The sequence below is a fragment of the Hoplias malabaricus genome, unplaced genomic scaffold (assembly GCF_029633855.1).
Source record: "Hoplias malabaricus isolate fHopMal1 unplaced genomic scaffold, fHopMal1.hap1 H_1, whole genome shotgun sequence".
Lineage (NCBI taxonomy): Eukaryota > Metazoa > Chordata > Actinopteri > Characiformes > Erythrinidae > Hoplias > Hoplias malabaricus.
This window is the reverse complement of record NW_027101324.1, coordinates 257343-284524: the sequence shown is the minus strand read 5'-3', so window position 1 is coordinate 284524 and position 27182 is coordinate 257343. Positions and strand designations below refer to the sequence as shown.

At 42.1% G+C, this 27182-nt stretch overlaps 1 protein-coding gene across 1 annotated transcript; it reads left to right on the top strand.

The window, feature by feature from the left end:
• The first annotated feature begins 4878 nt into the window (after positions 1 to 4878).
• Positions 4879 to 24107, top strand: LOC136685958 (aldehyde dehydrogenase, mitochondrial-like). Its single transcript, XM_066659469.1, has 13 exons — positions 4879 to 5133; positions 5552 to 5656; positions 6884 to 7024; positions 8346 to 8425; positions 10884 to 10995; positions 13248 to 13376; positions 17744 to 17857; positions 17953 to 18055; positions 19055 to 19239; positions 21532 to 21696; positions 22836 to 22993; positions 23231 to 23345; positions 23824 to 24107. Exons 1-13 carry the CDS (start codon positions 5017 to 5019, stop codon positions 23854 to 23856), a joined length of 1557 nt encoding a protein of 518 aa, XP_066515566.1. The 5' UTR covers positions 4879 to 5016; the 3' UTR covers positions 23857 to 24107.
• Positions 24108 to 27182: the final 3075 nt, after the last annotated feature.

The window sequence follows — 27182 nt, the reverse complement described above, 5'->3', positions numbered from 1 at the left end:
AAGCTTGACTTACTGCCGAGGATGCGAACACAACTCAAACTCTGAGAGTACAAGGACCGTACGGCTCACTAGAGTGACCCTGGCACCCTATACTCCTGGAGCACCTCCCACAGAATCTCTCTTGGAACACGATCATATGCCTTCTCCAAGTCCACAAAGCATGTGTAGAGTGGAGTAGCAAACTCCCACACCCGCTCAATCATCTGTGAAAACATAAAGAATTGGTCCATAGTTCCACGGCCAGGACGAAATCCGAATTGTTCCTCCAAAATCCTTGGTTCGGCTATCGGACGGATTCTCCTTTCCAGCAGTTTGGCATACACTTTCCCTGGGAGGCTGAGAAGTGTGATGCCACGATAATTGGCAAACTTTCTTTTGGCACACCCCTTTTTTTAAAAATAGGAAACACCACCCCTGTTTGCCAATCCAAAGGCACCATGCCTCCCTCCGCCTCCTGAGCTGTCGGAGTGTTTTCCAGAACCTCTTTGAGGCTGCCCGGAAGTCATTCTCCATGGCCAATGCTCTCCCATGCTCTGGATTTTGCTTCAGCAACTGCCACAGCTGTAGCCTTCGAGCGGGACTTGAACCCACAACCTCCAGGTCCCTGGAGCTGTGATAGAGACACCACCTGCTGAGCTACTGTGCCACCCTCAACTGAATGTTGAAATATGAATTACAGTTTTTAAAGCTATGGGTTAAATGGCTCAGACTGTTCCACAGCTCAAAATGATAAACACACAACTGAAACAATTGTTTAATCGTTTTTACAGAACGATTTCTACATTTAGACATTACAACTAAAGGTATAGGTGAGGAACTCTGTTTATCTGTGTTACATTTACAAACTGAACTGTGTCAATAGAGGGATGACCTCAGGTCCATCCTAAATAACACTGTAATGGAAAAATGCAGATTAACACTAATGAGTAATGTTTTATAATAACTAATGATATAGGGTTTTAATCAATCTTAGTTAATTCTTAGTCATATATTAGGCCTTAGTGCTTGAAGTTGTGGTTACGGTGACCTGTGGAAAATTACAGGTCTGAGCTGTTATGTGTTGTCTAAATGTCTGAAGGACATTCTCATCATTTTTCCACCAATAAGGGAATGTTTGGGTTAAAACGTTGCTGGTGTACGTGACTGGGGCCCTATATGTATGACTTGATTTGTTCAATAAACTTGTGAGATTAGAGAGAATCTTTGACTGTGTGTCTTATTCCTCTGGTCTCCCCAAAGAATTCTTTGAGAATAGACCTTTCGATTTTCCTTCCTGGTTTCACATAGATTAATTAGAAATTTCCGTAACAAACACCCTACTCCCTACATAGCGCACTTTGGAGATAATAAAATTATTATTACACCCAATGCACAAAATTTTAGGATGTATATAATCTGTGACTTTTTGCCACCAGTTAAGCTCCACACAGAAAACACATATCTCTGTTTACAGTCACAAACATGGTCTATTCATCTCTATTCAATCCCAGTGGAAAGATTTTGATTTGTTTATTTATTTTGTTACTTAGTTGCTGTGATCAAAAGACCGGTGTTGTGAGCTTCTATTTTTAATCATGATCACACTGGAGGTGGTGCGCACAGCTGAGAATAAGCTGTGTCTGACTGAAGATGGCGCTGTTCTACTGAATAGGCAGTGTCCCACAGGAGAACTGAAAGCTCTTATCTGTGGTTATCTAACAGCAGCACTCTGCACATCAGCTCTTGTTCCACTGAGCAGGTTTTGAGTCTGAAGTTCACTGCAGTGTCTAACTAGCAGGCGATCATGGCCATAAATCTGTTATTATACAACCATAATGTGATGAAGTCGCATTCAAGCATGTTTAATTACAGCTATTACACCCATTCAGATTGCATCAAGGGTCACTCAATAACAAAGCCCCTTAATCTAATGGGATTTCGCATTGACTTTTTGTATTTTTCAGCACCCCTTGTGCACCAGTCATGGAACTTAAATTCAGTTGTGCACACACAACGTGTAAAAGCCTTTACAGACAAATCCTGAAATGGGACTCTGCACATGAGCCCAATGCCATGCATCTGCAAGAGGGGTATAACGTGAATCTGTAATCTCTGGAGCAATGGAGCTCCATCCAATGGTGAGTTAAAGTGGTATTTGTGATTCACGACTACTTACCCAACATTAGTATCTCACCACACTAATGCTCTTGAGCCATCAAATCCTCAAAGAAATATTTGAATGTCTAGTGTGAAGTCATAGAGTAGAAGAGTTACTGTAGCAAAGATGAACAAGCAGTTGATCTCATTATGCCCCAGTGAAGTCTCATTGTTTGCTGTTTGTTGTTATTTATTGTGATAGTTGTGTTGTAGCTAAACGCTCTTGTTGTGTTGCTGTGTGCAGGGATGGTGGTTTTAGTCTTATTTATGTAATCCATTGTCTCTTTGTGCCTTTCCCCTGTGTTTTTGTGTGTTAATAAAGCTTGTTAAATTTAAAACACTTGTTAAAGTGTTTTCAGGACAAATTTTTGTAACAATAAAAGGGCGTTGTGTCCTTCAGCAAAAAGGACGTGTGTACATCATGTGTACAGCCGGGTGAGGATGGAGCGGAGTGTGTGTGTTCACCAGTTCTCTGTTTTTTGGGCTCCTGTCCGTCACAGGAACTTAAAATCATCCTAACTTACCTCCATATAGCACCCCTGCAAACACAGGTGGGCTGAAGACAGCTGTGATGGAGGCAATGGCGTCAGCAGGAGAGTACCTCCAGAGACGCAAGCACAAGATAGTGCTGCTGTAAAGGTGGAGGAGAGTGCCTCTGCCATGACTGCCCTTAACAGTGAGAATCTGTGGCTCTTCAGCAGAGCTGTGTCATACCAAGGCTGAAAACAGGGAACGTTTTTTATTGGTTCAAGGTGCTGGGTTGGGGGCTTTTCTTAGTCTTGTTAAAGACTGCTCTGAATTCCCTACCGGTAAATGAGCATTTACTTAACCATGCTGTTTCCTTCTTCAAGATATTTGCTATACTGTACTTCCTTTCATTTAGGAAGAAATCGGGGCAAAGCACTGTGCTCTAAAAGTTTGAAAACATGTCATAGGCTTTCATAGACATAATTAAGACCTGCTTATTCCTCTAAACTCCTTCTTATCTAAGTAGTTTACTTCAACCATACTCTCCAGTGCGTAATCTTCGGTCCTCAAGCCTCCATTTGCTTGAGGTCCCACATTTTAAGCTAAGCACCATTGGAAATAGAGCATTTTGTGTTGCGGGTCCAAAGCTGTGGAATAGTCTTCCTGATGAACTGCGAGCTTGTTCATCTGTAGATGTTTTTAAAACCAGACTCAAAATTCATCTTTTTAAACTAGCATATGGATGATTCTATGTATATGTCTCTATGGTTATTTTATGTTTGTATGTGCATTTACCTTTTATTTACTTTTTTAACTTTTTATTTATTTTTTTTTTCTTTTTATTATCTATTGTACAGTGTCCTTGGGTCTCTTGAAAGGAGCTTTCAAATAAAAATGTATTATTATTATTGTACACGTGGGGGTTCGATATAGGGTGGTTGGATCACTCTTCTTTCAAAAAGAAACTAGATGGAGACGGATAATTTCCTGGCAGTGCTGTCTTTTTATTTTTTTCCGTTCGAAGCCACACTCTCTTTTTCTATACACTTCCCCTTTTTTTTCTTACATCACATGACTTCTTCCACCAATCATAAATCAGGATGAATACTTGTAACAGCAAACAAAGAACAGTTACTCCCTTAAATATTTTGACTTAATTTCTGCCAGCATAAAACTTTAAACTATAAAAGGTAAAACAATTTAAACTATAACCTTTATTCTATCCATTAGCCTAATTTAATCCTTACATTATTATTAAACTCTGGAATTGGACGGTTATACGCATAGATATAAGGGATTTTGTTTAAGCTTGTAAAGTAGTATTTAAAATCTAATGTATTCAAACGAGTATTTCCTTTTTACTCAATTGTCCTTGCAGGAAAATGCTAGGTTTCCTCAAATGTTTTTAAGTCCCTGCACATGCGTACTTCTACTGAGGGGCGGTGCCGTTGGATTCTGCTCTGTTCATTAAAGTTGGGAGTCGACTCCGAGTCTGACACCAAGAGACCAGAATCGATGGAGTTGATTCTAAGGATTGATTCCCCACAATCGATTCCAGCAATTAAGACTTCATGGAGGTTTTTACTTTGTGTCTGATGTCGGATTATAAAGAATTTATGGGAATAGTGTAGTGCAATTTTTAACATATTTTATACCACAGTTTCTTGAGTTTGTGTATTTACATAAATCCTCTCCTTTTATTTAAAGGTTGTATATAGCCTACTTTTTTAACTTAAAAAATAAAGTTTTTTTAATGGATTGGATTGGAATCAACAATTAAAAAATATATATCACAAATTCATTCTTTTATCCATTTTCTGAACAGGGTCCCAGTCCTTCCAAGGGCATTACACTCTTGAAATTACATCTGTGCTCTGTGTGGAGATTTATTTATTTATTTAAGCATTTATTATTAATAATTCATTCGTTCATTCATTGTCTGCAATGTCCGGTGCCCACCCGGAATTACTGGGCGCAAGGCAGGAACACGCCCTGGAGGGGGCGCCAGTCCTTTCTTATTAATAACACATCGAAATAATTGTACAGTAATGCCACAAATTAAGAAGGCACTCACACAAACTGCACATAACTCCATCAGAAAATATGTTTTACTTTGTAAGACGGGTAAAAATGAACCTCGCGTATCTGAGGAACGACATTTTGATTTCAACGTCTGTGTATGGAATCGATTCCAAAGCTTCAGAGTCGACACTCGGATTCCCGAACGTTCTGTTTGCTCAGAATCTGAGTCGATTCTTGTTATGGAGTCGACTCTCAGCTTTTCAGCCGAGTCCGGAGTCTTTGCCACTGCGTGACGCTTGTGTTTGTGAGGGGGTTTGAGTTCTCCACTTTCTGCACCGACCTGCAGCTGTAGTGGTTATAGTTTGTGGCTGAAGTTGTTAAAACCACACCATGCTCCGGAGCGTGTTAACCCGTGTTGTACCACAGTTTTCTCGGCTGTCTGTGAGCAGGTTCTCCGCCGCTGCGATCCCAGCTCCAAACCCTCAGCCGGAGGTCCACTACAACAAGGTGAGACACAGTTCAACTTAAGAACACGCTGAGGGAGAACAGGTCTGTTCACTTGGCTTGAGATTTAGCCTTTTCGGAGTTCTTTATATCAGTATTTTTTGTCTTTCTGAGCTGTTCAGCCTTTAGAAAGTTCATAGTATTTAGGACTTGGATTCTGCGCAGTGGATCAGACACATTTTTTAAACCAACAGCGTCCTGTGGGCCGCATTCTGTGTCCTGAGCTACTGTCTATGTCTTTACATCTAAGAGGTGGAACAACAAGGGAGGAGTGTCTCACAGAGTGGACACAGGGTTTAAAAACTCCAGCAGCTGCTGCTTTGTCTGATCATAGACATACAAAACTATCAGATTGTGTTTTTATATTTGTGTTCAGTCATTTTATAATGTATTGTTATTTCCTGCCCTTGATTTCTCTCAGCTCTTTATCAACAATGAGTGGCACGATGCAGTGAGCAAGAAAACCTTCACTACCATCAATCCATCCACAGGAGAAGTCATCTGTGAGGTCGCAGAGGGGAATAAGGTGTGTGTGTGTGTCTGTCCGAACTCATCAGACAAGAAGCGACTCCCAGCGGTGACCCTCTAAACCAAAGCTGAGCAGAGATTACTTTGGATAACACTCACTTGTCGTCTCTTGTTTTCTTGAATTTGTGTTATTTTTAGGCGTTGGTGATTTCGGATGCTCTTTAATCTCAACAAATGAGTGTTCCAATATTCATCCTCAGTGCCACATTAAAAAAAGTTCTAGGGAACACACCCTAGAGGGTGTGCTAATCTTTCACAGTGCAACGCACACACACCTACACCTACACTTTTGACTCACCAATCTAGCTACCAACATGTGTGTTGGACCGTGGGAGGAAAACGGAGCACCCGGAGGAAACCGACGCAGACACAGGGAGAACACACCACACTCCTCACAGACAGTCACCCGGAGGAAACCCACGCAGACACAGGCAGAACACACCACACTCCTCACAGACAGTCACCCGGAGGAAACCCACACAGACACAGAGAGAACACACCACACTCCTCACAGACAGTCACCTGGAGCAGGACTCGAACCCACAACCTCCAGGACCCTAGAGCTGTGTGCCTCCTGTGCCACTGTATCGTCCTACTGTAAAGTCTAATTGCATTTTCTAATAATTAAACATACATATTAGATTGCAATTAATCAAGTTTAATCAATTTAAGTATTTACTTGAATGTTTGTGTGAGAGATAAAAACAGAAAACACATACGCAGGTAGTGCTGGAATACATGTTAAACTGTTTAGAGGAATCAGTATCTTTTTACTTTATTATAACATCTCAACTTGGTTTTGATGATTTCTGAGGGAGAACACTGCTGTGAGAATTTGACCAAAGCTGGTCAAAGACATTTCATTAAGGACTGTGTTCACTTGTGGAAAGGGGGGGGGGGTGCTCTTTAAAGCTATAGGTAAGATCTGGGGATTTGGAGACCTCTGTGGTAATTGCATGCCACATGAGGAAGAATATTTTGTAGTATGGGTTGTGCTTCAGATCTTTCCTGAGTCTCTCAAAGCTGTATGCACTATAATGTAGTGTTGTTTCAAAATCGTGAAGCTTTACATTTTGTTAAAGTATCAAACATATTGCAGTTTTAACAAAAAATAAAATTGAAAAATTGAAAAAGCAGGTATATATTTTTATTTTATTTAGTTGGATGATGTTAGCACAATTCCTTAACCTGTTCATCTCTCTTTGTCCCCCTCCTCTTCTCTCAGGTGGATGTGGACAAAGCAGTGAAGGCTGCCAAGGACGCTTTCCGGCTGGGCTCTCCATGGAGACGAATGGATGCGTCTCAGCGCGGGATGCTCCTGTACCGTCTCGCTGACGCCATCGAGAGAGACGCAGCATATCTAGCCGTGAGTGACAGAGTTAAACGAGTCAATAAATCTAAGAAAGTTTGTTAATTTAAAACATAATAAAGTACTTTCAGTTCTCTTGTCCATCCTAGAAAGCTACATCAGTTTGGGATCTCCCACAAGTTGAAATTAGCATTGCTCGCATCCAAAGTTCAGGGAACAGTAATATTCTGAATCATTGGCAAAGCACACATTCAGTGTTCTGTCACGACTGGGTTATGAAAGAGTCCAGATAATGTGCTAGATGTGAAACACTGGTCATGTGACAGGGGCGTGGAGTCAGAAGGTAGGTCAGAAAAGGAAGGGATTTTCTCTTATTGCTTGTGCTGTGTCTAGTTTGGTGGAGAAAGGAATGCACAGTCATTGCCCTTATCCCAGACATAGTTCCTCAGCGAGGGCTCGTTTACTCGCCAAACTTTTAGCTTTGTGCTGGACCCTTGTTCTCCACAGAAAAATGTAGGTTCTGAGTGCGGCTGTAAATCTTTGCAGTGTCCAGTCTTCGAGGCGGAGTGTAACCTGTGCCTCATTTTTTGTTTGTTACCTTGATCCTGTTTTTTTTTTTGAGGTATTTATTGTACTTTATTTGTCATTTGTGTTTGTGCTACTTTGTACATTAACAAATGTATTTTTTTAGTATTAAAACCAAAACAATTGAAACAGTGTCTGTGGAATTGTGTACGGTGGCCCAGAGATTCAAACTGCAACATAAATTCAGAAACAAACAAATGCTGAGACCAAAACCAGCTTAAAAACAGTCATTTCAGAACATTCATGAGTTTTTAAATGGAGAATGCAAAAACAAAAAGAAAGAGCAAAAACACTGGAGGGGACCTATTATTGTGCCGTTACCAAATGCTACAAATAAATTATTCCAGTCTTTTGCTGACTTTGCAAAAGACAAGAATGGGTCTCTGTTTAGAGGCAGCTGAGTTTATCCATAAAAACAGATCTGAGTTATGCAACAAAGGCTCATGGGAGAGTGGGAGATGTGGTCTGCTTCCTGTGTTGAAGGACTCTGATAAGAGATCAGTTGTTTACAAGGTTTAAAGATTCTTGCCTTCATAGAACGGTTACATATTGATTTAACACTGTTTTAAAAACCCTTTATTTGACTGGGATATGTTCATTCATCCATCTGTTCAGAATATATGTAGTTCAGTGTGGTGGCTGTAACATTTTATGCCCTTCTGTGTGTGTGTGTGTGTGTGTGTGTGAGAGAGAGAGAGAGAGAGAGGCTCAGTTCAAACAAACTAAAGTCAACACAGCCTTTTGCACTTGACTTTGTCTTCATTTAATTCTCACTCTTCTCTCCTCTTTGCAGGAGCTGGAGACTCTGGACAATGGAAAGCCTTATGCAGTGGCTTATTCAGTGGATTTGCCCATGGTGGTGAAGTGCCTGAGGTAAGACCTGATGATGAATCAAACACGATCCACAGAAGTATCCAGCAGTTGCAACATTAAATATATGTTTATTTGGAAATAGGACACTTGTAACAGATTTTACTGTAAAACAGAAGCGTATTTGATCTCTTCTGGATTTTCCTTAAACTGGAACCTGGAACTAATCTGATGTGTTTACGAAGCTGCAGTGTCTGTAAATGGGTAAGAAACCAGTGTCTTAGTGCCGTATGCTTGGCTTTCTCTCTCTCTACTCACCGCAGAAAAGCAGCATTTGGCAGAGACTGGCAAATGTTGAAAACCATAAATTGAGATGTGGATATTGCTCTGTTCCTTCTCCATAAGTCGGTAATATTGACTTATTTTGGCACGTACAAATAACACATTTTTTTCTTCCTTTAAACACACACCGTTCCACCTTAAAAGACACTGAGCTTCTGAACGTATACAATCCAAAGAGCAGTAACTTAAACTGGAACAGAAGTATATCAATCTGCTCTCACAAGGTCAATTTGGACGGCGTGCTGCGAAATTCAGCCAGCGGCTTCCCCTCAACTCTCTCTGAAACTGAAAATTATTTTCCAAATGCACAAGCTTGGTTACGTTGTTTGGCAGCAGTAGGGTCACTTTTAAGTTGATAGTGACAGGAGTGTCTTTACCGTAGTCGTTTTCTTTGGGACGAGCCGTTTAGTGGAAGTGTAATGTGTTGCTTCAAAACACGTGGCAGAGTTCAAGAGAGTTCAGTTTTTAAAAGCCCAAGTGGCTTTTAAAGTGGCCAAGGGGAGTGATTACATTATGCATAAACACAGCTGTGTAACAATACATTACCCCTTGTGCATTCCTACAGTCTTCAGGTCAAAACAAAATCTGACATTATGATTTTCAGATCACAATCTGTTTTACACAAATCTGGCTAACGTGCCCTGTTTGCATACTGAGGACATCTTTTTACATTAGCCCAGGGATGGGCAATCTTATCCGTAAAGGGCCGGTGAGGCTGCTGGGTTTTAGTCTATTCTGGCCAGGGCACCACTGATTTTACTGCTTTAATTAATTGGTCTCTGTAAAACAAGTGACCTTGGGACCTCCTGGTTGTTTGGAACAAAAACAAGCAGCCACACCGGCCCTTTGTGGATAAGACTGCCCACCCCTGCGTTACACAGATAACACACAGTAACGTGCAGAAGTCTTAGGCCCCTAAGATAGTGATATATATTTAAACTAAAGCCTCTCAGTGAGTGTGGGGCTGGTATAAAGTTATATGTAATCACAGTAAACACAAAGAACAGTGTTTTGTTCAGATTCTCCTTGATTTACATGAATTTGTTAAATCCACAGGACACATTATTTAAAATCATTATTAATTCACCACTAAAACTAGGTACTAGATGATGACCTCCAATAATACACACTCCACGAGGAGAGACTTGGACAAAGTTAAACACATTCACACACAGAGGATCACACTGGAGGAATGTGACTGGGTTTATTCTAAAGTTTATTCACAAATAAACACTCACTGCTCAGATCAATAGCTTTTTAAATCTCACAATCTCTGGTGCTAAAACATTTACACAGTACTGTGTGTGTGTGTATGCGAATATTTTTTGTATTATATTTGGTTAAAGGATTATTTTGACGGTTTGTTGAGGGCTATTTCATTTATAGGGCTATTCCATTTCATTTTCTTAAAAATCATTGTTTTATTTGTACATCATACTTAAAACAAGAATTTATTTAGAGTATTTGCTATTTATAATTATTTAAAGGTTAAAATGCTGCGCGGTGGCGCAGCAGGTAGTGTTGCAGTCACACAGCTCCAGGGGCCTGAAGGTTGTGGGTTCGATTCCCGCTCCGGGTGATTTTATAGCCACCACACTCCTCACATTCCTGTGTGACTGTGACACTACCTGCTGCGCCACCGTGCTTTGTCTAAAAGAGCTCAAAGAGCTCAATATAAATGACTTTGTCACTGAAGTCAATGTTTTACACTGAATATTGCATATAACGCGAGTGTTCAGTGATATTTCTCATAGTCAACAGTGAAAAGACTCCATCTTCATTGTTAAGCTGTCAGTCAGTCATTAGACCACCCCCCTCTCCACTGATGTCATGCCTCCAATGCTAGATTATGGCAAAATATTTGAAACTGAAAAACAAGGATGTGAAAAGTATCTGAAAGTTAAAAAAAAAAAAAAAAAAAAAAAAATCTGAAAAATATCAAAATATATTGGAAAGTGAAAAATGAAAATAAATTATTTATTTAAAATAATTCCAGGATTGAATCAAAATCCTATTTAAACTGGAAAAAAATCATCCTACACTTATTTTAATTTTGAATATATCGTTATATTTTTCATATATCTAAGTTCAATCTAAAGATTTGATCTTTAAATTTCAGGTTTTTTATATAAAAGTGTATAGATTTATTCATGTGTCACCCTCTCTGTGTGGTTTGCAGGTACTACGCTGGCTGGGCAGATAAATGGGAGGGAAAGACCATCCCCATTGATGGAGACTTTTTATGCTACACTCGCCATGAGCCCATTGGAGTGTGTGGTCAGATCATTCCTGTGAGTGTGTGAGAGCGGATTGAGGCTTCCCTCTTAAAAAACTGTCAGTGTTGAACAGCAGTGGGGGCTTCTGTCACTAAACCATGTATCTACAAACAGGCAACTTTACAGGAGAAGGAAAAACCTGTAGAGCTTTGAGTGGACAACGGTGGAACAGGATTTTTCCCAGGGGTGTTTGGATAGTTTCTATTGGTCCGTTCATCATGAAAAAATAACAGTACAGAGCTAATGTTTTGAAAGCAGTGATATTCTACAGTTACCTGCCTTTCTCTTATTTACATTCTGTATTAATGTAATATCTATTACATAAATGTAAATCTAATTAGAGAAAGAGAGATCAACACTTCTCATAACAAAGCTTCATAAAGGTTTCATATTATAATATCCTCATTTTCGATTATTATGTTTTTAGTTAGGGTTCTCTCTGTGTTGGTGTGGGTTTCCTCCGGGTGACTGTCTGTGAGGAGTGTGGTGTGTTCTCCCAGTGTTTGCGTGGGTTTCCTCCGGGTGACTGTCTGTGAGGAGTGTGGTGTGTTCTCCCTGTGTCTGCTTGGGTTTCCTCCGGGTGACTGTCTGTGAGGAGTGTGGTGTGTTCTCCCAGTGTTTGCGTGGGTTTCCTCCGGGTGACTGTCTGTGAGGAGTGTGGTGGGTTTCCTCCGGGTGACTGTCTGTGAAGAGTGTGGTGTGTTCTTTCTGTGTCTGCGTGGGTTTCCTCCGGGTGACTGTCTGTGAGGAGTGTGGTGGGTTTCCTCCGGGTGACTGTCTGTGAAGAGTGTGGTGTGTTCTCCCTGTGTCTGCGTGGGTTTCCTCTGGGTGCTCCGGTTTCCTCTCACGCTCCAAAAACACACATTGGTAGGTGGATTGGTGACCCAAAGTGTCCATGTGTGTGAGTAAATGTGTGTCGCCCTGTGAAGGACTGGCTCACCATTCAGGGTGTGTTTCTGCCTTGCACCCAATGATTCTGGGTAGGCTCCAGATCCACCAATGTATCTCCGTGTTTGTGGATGTTTAGTTACACAACATTTGAACACAGCAGCTGTCCTTCACACTGTGTGAAAATTTCATGACGAACGACCAATAGAAATACTCCAAAGTTATTGTTGAAAGTTAAGAAGGTTTTTTCCTCCTGTAAAGTAACTTCTGGAGATTCCTGTTGTTTTTTGGACAGCGACGGTATGTGAGATGTGTTTTGCAAATATGTGTCATGCTGTGTTGTGACAGTTTCCTTCCTATGACGAGTGGTGTTTGTGTTACTGAACCAGAGAACAGAGAAGGAAGGAATGAGAAAACGGATGGAGGGGGATGTCAAAGGAACGAGTGCCTGGTTCATTTCTGGCTTATGTAGAGAAGAGCCGGCCAAGGATAAACTAGCAGATAATTTTAGGACCAAGTTTCTGTTACAGATTATTGGCAGTGTTGTAGTTGTACTACATTCATTTTGGTAGAAATGTTAGAGGAGAATAAAGTCAATTTTATTTTACATGACAAACAGTGGTGTAGTGTGAAAAATGTTCATTTCTAGTTTTAATTTCCTGGAAACTCCTGTAAAACACATCATGGAAAACATTCCTCTCTTTTTTTTTTTTTTTTTTTTTTTTAATCTCCAGTTCAACCATTTTACCCTCAATAGCAGAGGAGTCAATCTCAGTGTGGGTAGTGGGCCACGTTATACTCACCTCAATGTCAGGTACAGGCCGGATCATTTATTCTTTCACACACACACACACACACACAGAGAGAGAGAGAGAGAGAGAAAAGGAGAAGGAGAAGGCAAGCATGGTGTGAGCGATGAGGATGTGAGAGTAAATGCAGCACGGGCGGTTCACTAGCGAGAGGGAAGTGACAGTGAAGACAGCGTGTTCCCTCTTAGATTAAATAAACCTGATGCATTAAATCAACTCTTTACAGATGAATTAGGTTGTGGTCATTCCTCCTGCAGTCAGTTCTATATCCGTGGGTGTGACAGGTCCCAAAGTGGGCCTTAAATCAAGAGCAGCAATGTGAAGCACTGCTCTGATACCAAGCAGGTTGGAGGGATTCTTTAACAACTGGACCCCACTGAAATTAAATGGCATACACCTGCCTCATGGTATTTAACAGCAATGCCATCTTTGTAGCTCCAGCACTAAACTAAACATATCTGGACACCAAAGAGTTGTGTTATTTAGAAATGTATACAGAGCACTCTATTTTATTTCTTTTCATATAAGATTTTCACATTCTGTCTCTTGCTCTTCCTCTTGTTCTCCCAGTGGAACTTTCCTCTCCTGATGCAGGCGTGGAAGCTGGGCCCCGCTCTGGCCACAGGGAACACTGTGGTGATGAAAGTCGCAGAACAGACACCTCTCACTGCCCTTTATGTGGCCAATCTGATCAGAGAGGTGAGGTTTATATATATACACACACACACACACACACACACACACAGCTGTACTTTGTCACAGAGATAAAGACAGACCTCTGCCCCCCGGCAACTACCTGTATCTCATTACAATCCTCGGCACATAAAATACACTCTGCAGGTAAATATGGTCCATTACTTACTTTATATATGACACACATTTTTCACTTTCTCCCAAACTGGTGGGTAAATAAAAGCCAGTTTGTTTATTCTCACAGAAACAGTACATCAATCTGCCATGACCATAACACTCGCTGGTACGTGGATCAGACCCAGCAGTGCTGCTGGAGTTTTTAAACCCTGTGTTCACTCTCTGTCCACTCTTTGAGACACTGCTCCCTCGTCGGTCCACCTTGTAGATGTAAAATCAGAGACAGTAGCTCATCTGTCGCTGTCACCCTCTAGTCCATCATCAGTGAACACTGGACACCCACCACAGGACGTAGTTGGCTTTGCGGACTATACTACAGGGCATTTAAAAACTCCAGCATCACTGCTGTGTCTGATCCACTAACACACAAGCACCATGTCAATGTCATTACAGTGTCATACCTGCTCTGTTGTGGTCCTTAACAGTGAAGAACAGGTTGTATGTAATGTATTTTTACAGCCAGTAAATAATTAAGGTGTGCAGTGGGTCTCGACTAACACACCGTTTAAGGTGGAAAACGAATTCTAATAAAGCTTCCACTTTATCAAATCAAATCAAATTTATTTGTATAGCGCCTTTTACAACTTACGTTGTCACAAAGCAGCTTCACAGTTTCAGAACAGAACATTTAAATCAAAGCCCAATGCAAGCAAGCCGAAGGCGACAGTGGCAAGGAAAAACTCCCTCGAGGCTGGAAGAAGACACCTTGGGAGGAACCAAGACTCACAAAGGGGACCCATCCTCCTCTGATCAAACTATAGATTGAATTTTAAATGATCACCAATGAAGTGACATTATGCTACATAATAATAATAAGGTGAGCAGCTGGTCTGGTCTGGTCTGGTGTGGGCCGCAGGAGAATCCAGCAAACAATCTTCCATCAGTGGGCCACCATTTTCTCAGAAAACAGTACAGGGAAGCAGTTAGTTTGGTTGAGTGCAGCAGAGAAAAAGAGCATGTGAATATTTTCATTAGTGTAGTGACGGATCTGACTGTAACAGACTGGGAGTAGGGAAACCAGAAGGAGCTCAGGCAAAGACATCCTTCAGCTCCAAACAAGAGAAATTGTGAGCACATCATCCGAGTTTACCCTGATTCCCCATGTCCATGAGTTCCTGAAACAACACCCTTAAACTAGACAGAGGTTAGTTGCCAAAGGCTAAACTGAACAAGTGTGTTTTGAGCCTAGACTTAAACATAGTGACTGTGTCTGCGTCCCGAACACTAGCTGGAAGATTGTTCCAGAGCTGAGGGGCTTTGTAGGAGAAGGCTTTCCCCACCGCTGAAGTCTTATGAATTCTGGGTACTAGTAAGAGGCCGGCGCCCTGAGATCTGAGTAATCTTGGTGGTTCATAGTGTGTGATGAGGTCTTGCAAGTATTCAGGGGCGAGACCATGTAAGGATTTATACGTGAGTAAAAGAATTTTGTAATCAATACGGAGTTTAACTGGAAGCCAGTGAAGGGCCGATAAGACTGGGCTGATATGATCAAATTTTCTTGTTTTAGTGAGGACCCTGGCTGCAGCATTTTGAATTAGCTGGAGTTTACTCAAGTTTCTACTGGAGCATCCTGATAAAAGTGCATTGCAATAATCTAATCTTGATTAAATAAAAGCGTGAACTAATTTTTCCGCATCTGGGAGGGATAAGGAGTTTCTTAACTTAGCGAGGTTCCGAAGATGTAGGAAAACTGTTTTTGTAATGTTACCTATATGCTGATTAAATGATAGATCTGGGTCAATTATAACACCCAGATTTTTAGCTGATGAGCTCGGGAGAACAGGGAAGTCAAAATTATGTATTAAGTCTGATACCTTATTTATAGCAGGTTTTGGACCTAGAAGGAGAACCTCGGTTTTGTCGCTGTTTAGCAGAAGGAAATTGTATGACATCCAATGCTTCACTTCTTTAACACAGTCCTCCATTTTCTTTAGTGTAGGTTTGTCATCTGGTTTGGCTGATATGTATAACTGTGTGTCATCTGCGTAACTGTGGAAGGTAATGCCATGCCTGCTAATAACTCTGCCCAGTGGCAGCATGTATAATATGAATAGTAAAGGTCCTAAAATGGAGCCTTGGGGAAATCTCATTTTTGTATGTATAGAAGAAACATTATTTACTTTTACAAACTGGTAGCGATCTGTGAGGTAAGACTTAAACCATGATAGGGCCGTCCCTGTTATTCCAACCATGTTTTTTAATCTTTCTAGCAGAATAGTATGATCAATTGTATCGAAAGCTGCACTGAGGTCTAGTAGAACTAGCATGGATACGCAGCCTCGATCAGAGGCGAGAAGAAGGTCGTTTGTTATCTTAACTAAAGCCGTTTTGGTGCTATGGTGTGGCCTAAAACCAGATTGAAATTTTTCATATTTGTTATTCTTATGCCAGTATGACCTAAGTTGTTGGGCCACAACTTTTTCTAATATCTTAGATATGAAGGGAAGGTTAGAGATGGGTCTGTAATTGGATAGTACACTAGGATCAAGATTCGGTTTCTTGGTCAGGGGTTTAATAACTGCTAGTTTAAATGCTTTGGGTATTTGACCCAGTCTAAGGACGAATTTATGATTGTTAAAAGGGGATTGATTATGACTGGTAATACTTCTTTAAATAGTTTTGTTGGTATTGCATCAAGTGTGCAGGTCATACAATTTGACGAGTAGATGATTTTCTCCAATTCAAGCTTTGGTAGTGGGTCAAAGTCCTCTAGTCTTTCTTCTAGGTTTTGTTCTATATCATCCACACCAGATGACAGACAGGCTGGATTTAGTAATATGGTATTTATTGCTTGTCTAATATTTTCAATCTTATTGTTAAAAAAGTCCATAAAAGCATTGCTGGTGTGAACAGCTGGGATCTGTGGATCAGTAGCTGCCCGATTGTTTGTAAGTTTAGAGATTACATTAAAGATTGCTCTAGGATTGTCTTTATTATTTTCAATCAGTGAGGACAGATGTGCTGAGCGTGCATTGACGAGTGCCCTTCTATATTGGATAAGGCTGTCTTTCCAGGCACAGTGAAATACTTCCAGTTTAGTCGACCGCCATTTCCGTTCTAATTTCCTTACGGTTTGTTTTAGGGTGAGTGTTTCTTCATTATACCAGGGAGTGAGTTTTTTCTGTCGTAGCGTTTTACGCTTAAGTGGTGCTACACTATCTAAAGTTGATCGAAGTGTGTTATCTAAGTAGTCTGTTAGTCTGTCCAGCTCCAGTGGGTCTGCTGGACTACTGACTGAGGTCAATAAATCAGTGATGTTTTCAGTAAATTTGGGGGCTGTAGATGGGGTTAGTGAGCGCTTTAGATAATAATGTGGGCATGTACATTTTTTAATATCTAAACTCAGTTCATATGAAATTAGGTAGTGGTCTGAGACTGTGGAACACTGAGGGAGAATATTTAGGTTTTTTATGTTCGTGCTCAGGGTCAAAACCAAGTCTAGTGTGTGATTGCAATAATTAGTAGGACCTGATACATTTTGTGTGAAACCAACAGAATCTATGATTGATGTGAATGTTCTTTTTTAGGGAATCATCACTTTTCTCAAAATGAATGTTAAAGTCTCCTACAATTATTAACTTATCACATGACACTGCTAAATTAGCAGCTAGTTCACCAAATTCTTTTATAAATTCTGAATAGGGCCCTGGTGGTCTATAAATGTTTAATAAGGAGATAGTGTTCTTATTTGTGGCGGGGTTAATTATGTTAATGTACATACTTTCAAAGGAAGTAAAGTTGTAACCATGTTTTTGGTTAATAATTAAATTATTTTTGTAAATTATACATAATCCACCCCTTTGCCCGTCAGTCTGGGGCTGTGTACATATTTATAGCCTGTAGGAGTGGCTTGATTTAGTGCTAAATATTCATCATTTCTGACCCAAGTTTCAGTAAGGCATAAAACATCAAATTTCTGATCCATTATTATTTCATGTATAATGACTGCTTTAGAGTTAAGTGCTCTTATATTGAGTAGGCCAAACTTTAGGTCTGAGGGGATGATACTTCCCTCTGTTCCTGATGGTTTAATAGTGATTAGGTTATTGGGGTTATATGGGGTTATTTATCAATAATGTATCCTCCAATATGTGCCGATAACTTAAAAATCTCTGCGTCTCATCAAACGAGACAAGTCTACTCCCAATGCCATAACCAAAAATGCATTTTTTCTTCTTTTATTTTTAACCCTTCAGGTGGGCTTCCCTCCTGGCGTAGTGAACATCATCACTGGGATGGGTCCGACTGCAGGGGCGGCCATTTCCACTCACATGGACGTCGACAAAGTGGCCTTCACTGGCTCCACTGAGGCAAGAGTTTAACGTTTTCTGATCAGTCGAAGAGGTGTGTAAACTGAGAGTTAGTGAATAATCTAATGTACGGTATCGTGCTTCATGTTCTGAAGGTAGGGCACTTGATCCAGAAAGCCTCAGGAGCAAGCAACCTGAAGAAAGTTACTCTGGAGCTTGGAGGGAAGAGCCCCAATATAATTCTGTCTGATGCCAACAGTGAGTACATCATCAGCCTAAAGCAGATGTTTGCAATTTGAACTTAAACACCTATTTTTGAACATTTTTGAGGCTGTAGATGAGATGGAAACTAGGTGTCTCTCTCTGAAGTGGCTCAGCTTTCTCTGCGTTGCTGGATGATGGTTTGGACATCCATGCATTTAAACACATGAAAAGGGTTGAGGATGTTGCTCTGTTCATGGAAAGGTAGTGTTCAGAGTCAGTTCCACCTTAAGTAAGTAATAGCGACTTATTTTCCTGTTTCAGATGCATTGATGCAATGAGTTTCTGTGATCATTCAAACAGTGACTAAATATGTGGAGTCAAGTTGGAATCATTGGGCGCAAGGCAAGAATACACCCTGGAGGGGGCGCCAGTCCTTCACAGGGCAACACAGACACATACTCACACACTCACTCACACATATGCACACTTTTGAGTCGCCAATCCACCTACCAACATGTGTTTTTGGAGTGTGGGAGGAAACCGGAGCACAAGGAGGAAACAGGGAGAACACAGGGAGACACAGGGAGAACACACCACAGTCCTCACAGACAGTCACCCGGAAGAAACCCACGCAGACACAGGGAGAACACACCACACTCCTCACAGACAGTCACCCGGAGAAAACCTCTCACAGACACAGAGAGAACACACCACACACCTCACAGACAGTCACCCGGAGGAAAACCACGCAGACACAGAGAGAACACACCACACTCCTCACAGACAGTCACCCGGAGGAAACACACACAGCCATCTTCAGTTCATCTTCAGCCATGTGCTGTCAGTTTCGTATTAAAATATAAGGTTCCACCTTAAAAGATCCAGAGCATCTGAATGAACAAAGAGTGGGTTTGTCCTCCAGAATCGTCTACATTCCCTTTATATTGTGTTTGGCCAAAATGTTTATAGACCTACGATTGCACTTAAGATTCCTTCTGAAATGGAAGGGCGTTACCAGGTGGTTGTCTGTAATTTTTCTTTTCATCCTGGTAGTGGAAGAGGCTGTGGATCAGGCCCACCAGGCCATCTTCTTTAACATGGGTCAGTGCTGCTGCGCTGGCTCTCGCACCTACGTCCAGGAGAGCATCTACAATGAGTTTGTGGAGCGCAGCGTGGAGAGAGCCAAGAAGAGAGTGGTGGGAGATCCCTTCAACCTCAGCACTGAGCAGGGACCACAGGTACGGCCTTGGAGCATGAAATTAAACATTTAATGGAAATGTTAAATAGTGCTGACCAAAAATCATATTAATACTGGGATCTTGATTCATGAACTACTGCAAATACCGTGCAGTTTAACCCACTTTACAAAGTTTGTTTAATGCCAAAATTACAAGAGTTTTTTGCTAATGCCATTTACGTAGTAAATTGATATTAAAAGATTTGCAAACATTTTGGATTAACATCATCAAGGGTTTCGACATTTTGTTTTGGGAGGCTAACCGGTACAGTTTGGCCAGAAACTGTGTTACTCCAAAATATAGCAAGCACTTTACCATGGCCTTTACCAACTCTGCAGGTGCCACATAAAATCTCAAACAGCAGGAGTAGTGCTCAGAGTGTAGATTTATTGCAAAAATTCAGGAGCATCAGGCAACATACTTAATAATAGAGAAAGAATAAAGGCAAAACCACTAACTCTGGTAAGTTTTGTCATTAAATATAGTCAATAAAAACACTATTTAAACAGCAGTCTATACTTCAGCTTCATGAACTAGAGTTTCCAGGTTCAGATCTACACACGTGGACAAAGTTGTTGGTACCCCTCTGTTAATGAAAGAAAAACCCACAATGGTCACAGAAATAACTTTAATCTGACAAAAGTCAGACATTGCTTTTCAACCATGCCTCAACATTCATTCATTCATTCATTATCTGTAACCCTTATCCAGTTCAGGGTCGCGGTGGGTCCACAGCCTACCAGGAATCATTAGGCGCAAGGTGGGAATACACCCTGGAGGGGGCGCCAGTCCTTCACAGGTCACCACACACACATTCACTCATTCACACATTCACTCACACCTACGGACACTTTGGAGTCTCCAATCCACCTACCAACGTGTGTTTTTGGAGCATGGGAGGAAACTGGAACACCCGGAGGAAACCCACGCAGACACAGGGAAGACACACCAGACTCCTCACAGACAGTCACCCGGAAGAAACCCACGCAGACACAGGGAGAACACACCACAGTCCTCACAGACAGTCACCCGGAGAAAACTCACGCAGACACAGAGAGAACACACCACACTCCTCACAGACAGTCACCCGGAAGAAACCCACGCAGACACAGGGAGAACACACCACAGTCCTCACAGACAGTCACCCGGAGGAAACCCATGCAGACACAGAGAGAACACACCACACTCCTCACAGACAGTCACCCGGAGTAAACCCACGCAGACACAGAGAGAACACACCACACTCCTCATAGACAGTCACCCGGAGGAAACCCACACAGACACAAAGAGAACACACCACACTCCTCACAGACAGTCATCCGGAGGAAACCCACACAGACACAGGGAGAACACTCCTCACAGACAGTCATCCGGAGGAAACCCACGCAGACACAGGGAGAACACTCCTCACAGACAGTCACCCGGAGGAGACCCACGCAGACACAGAGAGAACACACCACACTCCTCACAGACAGTCACCCGGAGGAAACCCACACAGACACAGGGAGAACACACCACACTTCTTACAGACAGTCACTCGGAGGAAACCCACGCAGACACAGAGAGAACACACCACACTCCTCACAGACAGTCACCCAGAGCGGGAATCAAACCCACACCCTCCAGGACCCTGCAGCTGTGTGACTGCGACACTACCTACTGCCACATGGTTCAACAGAATTATTTTTAAAAATAAACTCATGAGACAGGCCTGGGCAGAAAAGATGGTACCCTTAATATTTTATTGCACAGCCTTTTGAGGCAATCGCTGCAATCAAACAATTCCTGTAACTGTCAGTGAGACTTCTGCAGCTCTCAGCAGGTATTTTGGCCCACTCCTCGAGAGTAAACTGCTCCAGTTGTCTCAGGTTTGAAATATGCCTTTTCCAGACGCAGGTTTCAGCTCATTCGTCGTCTTCCATGAAGTACACTTTGGCTTAAACAACGACGGATGGCGCAATCTGACCCTGATGTTCAAATTCAGTGTCGAATTTTCATTTGTTCATTTTCATAGAATGTTTATTTATTATGACTTTTGTCAGATTCAAGTTATTTCTGTGACCATTGTGGGTTTTTCTCATTAACCGAGGGGTACCACCAACTTTGTCCACGTGTGTAGGTGCTGTCAGAGGCAGAGAGTCCTTGAAAGCACAATATGCAAAACTAGTAACATGCTGCTTGTCTGTACTCTGCAACCTCATGGCTAATGATGAATATCAAGCAAAAAACACAGACATTCTAATTAATTGTTTCAAATTCTGTTTCAAGAGAAGCATTTTATTTTTCCTGAAGGTTGATGATGAGCAGTTCAAAAAAATTTTGGGCTACATCAGCAGTGGGAAAAAAGAAGGGGCCAAGCTCATGTGTGGAGGGGGTGCAGCATCAGACCGGGGTTACTTCATCCAGCCCACCATCTTCGGAGACGTTCAGGATGGAATGAAAATTGCCCGTGAAGAGGTACAACAGCAATTAGCCTTGACTCACTTACAGCCTGGAAAATGAATGAATAATTTTTGTTAAAGTACAAAATGAAGAATTAAATGACTTTGTAGAGCCTTAATGAACCAATTTATGGTCCATATGGTGCTTTCCCAATTCATGGTACCTACTCTACTCAACTTTACATGGTCCCTGGTTGGATTTCCACTACCACAGTTCGCCCCCAAAATATAGCTGGTGACGTTGCAAAACACAGTCTCTGGTGCAATTTGGAAACCACAACAACGGCAGTAGTAACGTTAAGCGGTGTTTGCTCATGGTGTATTGGCGTGTTGTTGTTGTTTGGGACTGAACACAGCTCTGTCATCAGTTCAGACAGATCAGTAGAGTTTGTTCCTTCCTTGTTGCAGCGTCCAGCTCTCGCTGGATTCTTTCATCGGCCACCGATCCAAGGAGCGTTTGAACCTCTTCAGCCCAATGCCAGGTTTACACTTTTTTATATTCCCCCCTCCCCCACCCCTTTCTACAGAGGCCCAGTTATACTTTCTTGTGGCTATACATTTTGAAAAACTGTATATTTAAGGGGAGAACATCAAAAACGTAGTTTTAAATGTTCAAATAATGGGGTTAATAATATAACAACACAAACGAATAAACAAAAACTCCAAATTGTGGAAAAGGAAAGAAGGAGCAAAGTGCGAAAGAAAAGGATGAAAGGATAGTGAAAAATAATTGAGAACAGGAGGTGTGAGGGGGACATCCTGGCCTAGTACCTCAGTGTAGTGTGAACTTGGGTGATATTAGTCCACAAGGTTTACCCTTAATGGTTTAGTACATTCTTGGCTTGTTTGGAGAGCCAAGAGACTCCAGGTACTAAATAAAACCCGGTTCCAGGTACTGGAACCACATTTACCTAATGGAAAGAAAAAACTCTGAGTAGAGTGGAGTAGACACCATGCAGTGGAAAAGCGCCAGTAGAGTGTGCCCCCCACATTAGGGTGGACATGTTTATATTAGATCCAGCATAGGTTCTCTAATACATCCAGGCCTCTATGGGACAGTATAACGGCTGTTGTGTAGCATGAAGGAGAGTCAATAGAGAAAGTGGCTGGTTGCTTCTTTAAGTGAAAGTGTATGTTCTTGACTGTATCGCACAGATCTTTGGGCCAGTGATGCAGGTTCTGAAGTTTAAGTCGACCGAGGAAGTGATCGAGAGAGCTAATGACACTCAGTACGGCCTGGCTGCTGCAGTCTTCACCACCGACATCAACAAGGCGCAGTACATCTCCAACGGCCTCCGAGCTGGAACGGTGTGGTATGTGTATAACGGAAACAGACCAGTAACATGCCCAGTTACTAATGATTCTCAACATTTCTACTTACCTCTGGGGTTTTTCACAAAGATGGATTTCTCAGTGACTTATGGAGATTTATGGAGTCCAAAATCCTAATCTATGCTCAGAATCCAACTCAGGATTTATTGACCACTCTACAGTTTACATTCATGTGGTTCTTGTTTTCCACTGCTTATGGCTCCCTCTGTTTTCTACAGGATTAACTGCTACAATGTGTTCGGCGTCCAGGCTCCATTCGGAGGATATAAGGCATCAGGAAATGGACGTGAGCTTGGAGAGTACGGCCTGGAAGCCTACACTGAAGTCAAAACTGTGAGTAACACAAACTGGTGTAGTGTCATGGTGCATTTACACTGTTCCGGAGCACAGTGGATGTATTTCCCATTTCCAAAGAGTCACAGGCTCTGTCAACAACATTCACACGGTGCAGGTTAAGTCCAGCACGTCTGAATCAGAAGATAGCAGGGGTCTGAGTGACCAGTCTACAATGCAGTGTGTGAAGCGGTCTTTCTGCGTTCAAAATGGACATGATTTCAATTGGATGACGTAGGGCAAGCCTTTATTACACCCACATGCAGCTAGCAGAGGAGGGGATAGGGATTCATATTTGTTGCCATGCTGGAGCAGTGTAAATGCACTGTTAAAGACCAGGATTAACTGTGGGTTTCCTAGTGTTACAGAGTAGTGCATAGTTGGTGTTCTCCGCCTAGAGAGAAACATGCTTCTTGTGACATACTTCCTATAAAAGGATCTTTTCTGAGTGTAACTGGTTTTCTATTTTGCTTTTCAGGTAACAGTTAAAATCCCACAGAAAAACTCCTAAATGTGACTCACGTCATCGTCATTTTCAAGAAAACAGAAACCTGTAATTGGACATAAATAATAATACAGTTCCAGTACAAAGCTTTTAGACTCATCCCTCTGTGCTGTACCTGACTGAACGATGATGAAAGTTGTGTGAAGCTGCTCCGTACCTGAAGCTCTGATAGAAAATGTATTTTTATAAATCTCCAGTTCAAAAGCACTTAAGAGCAAAATGTACGAAACAATCAGGGGAAAGATTAAAGTACTTAAGATGGAAATTAAATCCATTGCTCTGGTGTGTGTTATTCTTGTTCTGTTCTGAAATGGCTCACTGTTGCTCTGGCATTACTCCAACTTTTCTTTTTTTGGGTGGCTCTGGTTGTTTTTTTTTCCAACAGCTTTCTGCAGGAGCACATTCTGCTTGTGTGTAAAAACTGCAGCAACAATTTCTACACCTCCTCTGGAGGGAGGGACATTTCTTTTAGCCACATAAACATCTGTGAGGTCAGGTGCTGAGTTCTGGACCACAAACATCACACAATAAGCCCAGTGTGTACAGTATGGATTCATGTATGGAGTTTAAGGTCAGCAGTGATTACTAGTTTACTGTGGAGTTCAGCTCAGGACCTGAGTCGACTGATTCTATGCCTCCTTCCTGATGGTAGGAGGTTGTACAGTGTGTGGCTGGGGTGGGAGGAGTCCCTGGTGATGCTCAGATTCTTTCAAAAACAGTGCGCAGGGAATTTGTTTCCACGGCCGAGCAGCTGCATCCAAGGCTTACGTCACCAAGCACAATGCAAAACGTTGGATGCAGTGGTGTAAAGCACACCACCACTGGACTCTAGAGCAGGGGAGATGTGTTCTCTGGAGTGACTAACCATGATTTTTTTTTACATGACAAGTGAGATTTTGAACAACTTCATGCTCCCAACTTTGTGGGAAGAGTTTGGAGACGTCCGCTCCCTGTTCCAACATGACTGTGCACCAGTGCAGGGCCATAAAGACATCGTGCTTTTCCACCGCATGGGTCCAGTCCTGCATGACTCTACACGGCTCGGCACGCTTAAAGCATGTTGCTTTTCCACTGGCACAGCTCCCCCGTGATCTGGAGGTGGTGATGTCACAAAACCCTGTCTCTAACAGGAATCACTGGCTTTCATAATCACAACAACGGTGGTGGTAAAGTTAGGCGCTGTTTACTCATCGTGCATTGGACCCTAGTTCTCACAGATCAGTTTTACTTGTTGCACGTTTGGCTTTCACTGGAAATTTTTGTCTGCCATCGGCCCAAGGAGCATTTAAACACCTCGAGGTAAAGTTATGGGCTGCTGTTGTGAGTCGGATAAAAATAAACTTGAAAGCTGCTGTAACAGCATTCTACAAGCTGTGGTTTCTGTTGGATTTAAATGAGCTCTGCATTTTGTGGTGATTGACATGGCTCTGGCCAATCAGTGCTCTGTGGGGTTTACACATCACCACGTAGTACCTACTCGGCGCGGTTGGAACCCGGAGCGAGCTGGGACTGAAAACTTGCCTGGTTCCAGAGGCCAGGTACCAGATTTGACCAGTGGAAAAGCAAAAGAGCAGAGTCGAGTAGTGTAGCTTTCATGCAGTAAAAAAGCGCCAATGGTAGAGTGACCAGATGTCCTCTTTTACCCGGACATGTCCTCTTTTTTAGACTTAAAAAATGTCCGGGCGGAATTTCACAAACGTCTGGGATTTTGTTTTTCTAGCGCTTACATGGAATTTCGAGAAACGTTTCGTTCACAAACGAGTCCCGCCCTCCCCTACTCCGATTGGTTCGCTTGAGTGAGAAGGAGGCGTGGTGAAGTAGCCTAAAATCTTCTGATTGGACGGTCTGACTGTAGAGCTACTGAAGACTCCCGGAGATGTATCCTCTTTTTCACCATTTCAGATCTGGTCACCCTAGCCAATGGATGAGTGAGTTTCGTGTGTAAGAACGTGACTGGCCTGCACAGAGTCCTGACCTCAAACCGATAGATCACCTTTGTGATGAATTAGTGTAGAGCCAGGCCTCATCTAGCATCGGCGTCTGATCTCACTAATGCGCCATCTGGAAGAATGGTCAAAAATTCCCATAAACACACTCCTAAACCTTGTGGAAAGCTTTCCCAGAAGAGCTGAAGCTGTTATCACTGCAAAGGGTGGGCAGACACCATATTAAACCCTATGGATTAAGAATGGGATGTCACTCATGTTCATATGCGTGCAAGACAAGCGAATACTTTGGGCAGTACGGTGTAGTTTGTTCTTCCTCAGTTTCCTCAAGAAGTAAAGAAGCAGTTGTGCCTTCTTTACCAGATGAGATGTGCTGTGTGTGCATTGGATGTATGGACAGTGGAGCTGATAAACGACACAAATAGTATATAATCCATGAATTTAATGTTTTTTTGCGAATTTATATTTATATAACAGAGCCTAATGTAGTCCTGGGGTCGGGTTGTGTTCCAAACCACACTCTTAAGAACCCTAAACACGGTCCGCCAGTCCCTGTCCTTCAATTGTGACGTACTCCCTAGTGTAGTGCACTATAGGTCGGTTTGTCACGCGCCCTCAAAGTGCACTAAAGCGGATCTCAGATCAGTCACAAGGAGAATGGAGGCAGAGGAGGCGGATTGGAGCAGAGGCCACTACGTCATCAATAAACCCAGCTCCTCCGGGTCGCCCTGAGAGCTGCCTGATCCAGATCGCGCTCCCAGTGCCCACTACATTAGCCTCAGCCTGAGCCTACAACGTGCGCACGAGTTAACCTTCTGTCTGAGAAAATGCGGGGAGGACAGGAGCTGATGACATCGGTGGATGCGGCAGTTTGAGGCCGCAGAAAGCGCTCCAGAGCCAGGGACACCCTCTCTGCATGTTCGCGAAAGAACCAAGAGGACACGATCAGAGAGAGCCGCCAAGAGAGGAGAAGCGAGCAGCGGCCACGTGGATTTGGCAAAAGGGAGGGGGAGGAGGGCTCAGACCCTCACTAAGGAGACCATATTTATATGAGACAAATATATACAAAAATAAAGTAATAATTAAACGGTCTTGATTTTCTTTGTTTTTATACATTTCTACATGTATTTATTTCTACATTTGTTTATTTCTGATATATTACATTTCTATTTTTTTTATTTAAAACATGAGCAGGATTTTTTTATTAAAGTGCATGCTTTTATTGGAATTACTAAACTTTTTTTAATGGATTCTACAGATTTATTTAACATTAAAAGTAAAAATACAGTTACTCACTGAATTCCACTTTATTAGTAAAGAACCCTTTCCTAGGTACCTCCCTGTGTCCTGAATGTCTCCCTATTCCCTATAATATTCACTATATAG

Excerpts from the sequence above, each read along its gene's own strand:
- LOC136685958 (XM_066659469.1), top strand. The coding sequence starts at position 5,017 with ATGCTCCGGAGCGTGTTAACCCGTGTTGTACCACAGTTTTCTCGGCTG. Across the intron at positions 19,240-21,531 it reads GCACTGAGCAGGGACCACAG|GTTGATGATGAGCAGTTCAA; the intron begins GTACGGCCTTGG and ends TTTTTCCTGAAG. Across the intron at positions 21,697-22,835 it reads TGAAAATTGCCCGTGAAGAG|ATCTTTGGGCCAGTGATGCA; the intron begins GTACAACAGCAA and ends TGTATCGCACAG.